General features: G+C 63.9%; 1 protein-coding gene across 5 annotated transcripts in view; it reads left to right on the forward strand.

Moving 5' to 3' along the window:
• The first annotated feature begins 727 nt into the window (after window positions 1-727).
• Window positions 728-2,020, forward strand: part of ESRP1 (epithelial splicing regulatory protein 1) — an 82,766-nt gene continuing 81,473 nt past the window's right edge. For 4 of the 5 annotated variants that reach the window (XM_011978651.1, XM_011978654.1, XM_011978652.1 and 1 more), the window contains exons 1-2: window positions 790-1,106; window positions 1,613-1,741. In XM_011978651.1, coding sequence (XP_011834041.1) covers window positions 975-1,106; window positions 1,613-1,741 — 261 coding nt within the window. In that variant the 5' untranslated portion in view covers window positions 790-974. Of the gene's footprint in view, window positions 1,107-1,612; window positions 1,742-2,020 lie in introns of all 5 variants that reach the window. The other variant, XM_011978653.1, reaches the window with a different exon arrangement.

Here is a 2,020-nt window from a genome sequence, read left to right on the forward strand (position 1 = left end):
GGGAAGAGCGTGCACCCGGGCTCCGGCCGGGAGAAGGGGAGGGCTCGCAGGATTTCTCCTGATGTTTGCACTGAAAGGTGTGTTGGCTCGGGAGCGGCTTTTCCGGGGATCGGCAGTTGCCCCTGCCACCTCCTGGCTGCGGTTGGCAGGTCCCTCCCTCAGCGGTTCGTCCTCCACCGGCGCCGCGCCCCGGGCAGCTCCGCGCCCCGGGCCTCACCTCTGGCCTCCTTTCGCCTCCCTGTACCTGGCCTTTTCGCTTGACCCTTCAGAACCTTCGGCTTCGTTCCCCGCAGCCGGTATTCTCCGAGCCCCCCGCCCCGCACCTCTCAGTGGGGACCCCTCCCCCCAGCGACTCCGCGCCCTTTACCTCTCAGAGCCCTTTTCCCGTCTGGCCTCGTCTACCCTCTGGATGGCAACCGCCTCTTCCCCGCCCCTCGCGCCTCCCCCTCCTCCTCTCTCGCCCTGGCCTCTCCATTCATCCAGCCATTGTCTCCCGCCCCTTCTTCCCCCTCCCCAAGCGGCCTCCTCCCCCACCGCTGCCACGTCGTGGTTTGAAGGAGCCAATGGGCCGGCGCCGCCAGGTGTCTCTTACCTGCACCACGTGGGGGAGGGGGAAGGGGCGGGCAGGTAGAGCCACATCCCAAAACAGAAAAGCTTTCAGCCATTGCGTGCCTCCCGGGGGTGCAGCATTGCTCCAGGCTTTTTGCATAGACGCCCGGGCAACTGAATACAAAAAGGGCAGGCCTCCTGCGCCCTCCTTCCCACCCCCCTTCCTGCCCTGGGCGTGGAGCACCGGCCAGGTGTGGGCTTGGGTGGTTGGTTACCGCCTTTTGCAGTAGCAGCAGCGAGGAGGGGGGGTGGGCGCTCTTTCTTTTTCTCTTAGAAGAGGGTTTAGCACAGGTTTTTTCGTTCTCACTTCCACCCCGCCTTACCTCCTCCCGACCCCCCCCTTCTCCCCCTCCCCACCTATCGTCATGACGGCCTCTCCGGATTACTTGGTGGTGCTTTTTGGGATCACTGCTGGGGCCACCGGGGCCAAGCTAGGTTCGGATGAGAAGGAGCTGATCCTGCTGTTCTGGAAAGTCGTGGATCTGGCCAACAAGAAGGTATTTCTTCACGTTTTCGTCTAAATGCAAGGAATGGGGCAAGAAGTTTGTAGTAGAGGTTTGGGCGGGGAGGGGGGTGGAGGTAGGTAAATAAGTGCTCTTGTTTGCCCCCTTGTGAGTCTGGACCCGCGGCCTAGGGAAGCTAGAGTAAAACCAAACTTGTTGGCCAACTGCCTTGGAGCCATTTCAGTCCTCCGCAACCTGGCTCAGGTGGGGAGGCCAGCGCTACCGAGCCTGGTTCTTTGCCCGTCGAGGGACGCCCCGCCGAGACGAGGTGGGGTCTCGGAGGCCCCGGGGTCCACTTTCAGGGCCTTTCCGACCTATCGGGTGGGGGGTGGGGCGGGGGGGCAGGAACGCACTGGAGCCGATGGCGAGTCAAGAGCTTTGATTCTGCGTCCGGACCCCTAGAGAGGCCCGGGTCCCCTCAGCAGGGGAGCGAGGATGGAGGGTGCAGAAAGCAGCTCCGAAATTGAGGGAAATTGACCCCTGTTTCTCTACCTTCGGAGGTGGGACAGTTGCACGAAGTACTAGTTAGACCGGATCAGTTGGAACTGACGGAGGACTGCAAAGAAGAAACTAAAATAGACGTCGAAAGCCTGTCCTCGGCGTCGCAGCTGGACCAAGCCCTCCGACAGGTGACAGCCCCGGGTCACGCCGCCCACCCCAGCCTGGGCCCAACCCCACCGCACCCTACGCCCTCTCAGGGCGGCCCACGCGTGTTCCCGGAGCAGGGTGGCAAGAGCGCCGTCGCAGCGCTGCGAGTGTGGGACCCTGGCCTTCGCCCGCTCTAAGGGGACGCGAGCTGCTACCGGCATCACGGGAGGCCCCGCCTCCGCCTGCACCTTCTCCTGTCAGGAAACGAGACGGCGCGGGCCTCGGGCTCCTCTCCTCCCATCCCGGGAGCCTGAACCCCC

Source organism: Mandrillus leucophaeus, unplaced genomic scaffold, assembly GCF_000951045.1.
Source record: "Mandrillus leucophaeus isolate KB7577 unplaced genomic scaffold, Mleu.le_1.0 Scaffold198, whole genome shotgun sequence".
NCBI classification, from domain to species: domain Eukaryota; kingdom Metazoa; phylum Chordata; class Mammalia; order Primates; family Cercopithecidae; genus Mandrillus; species Mandrillus leucophaeus.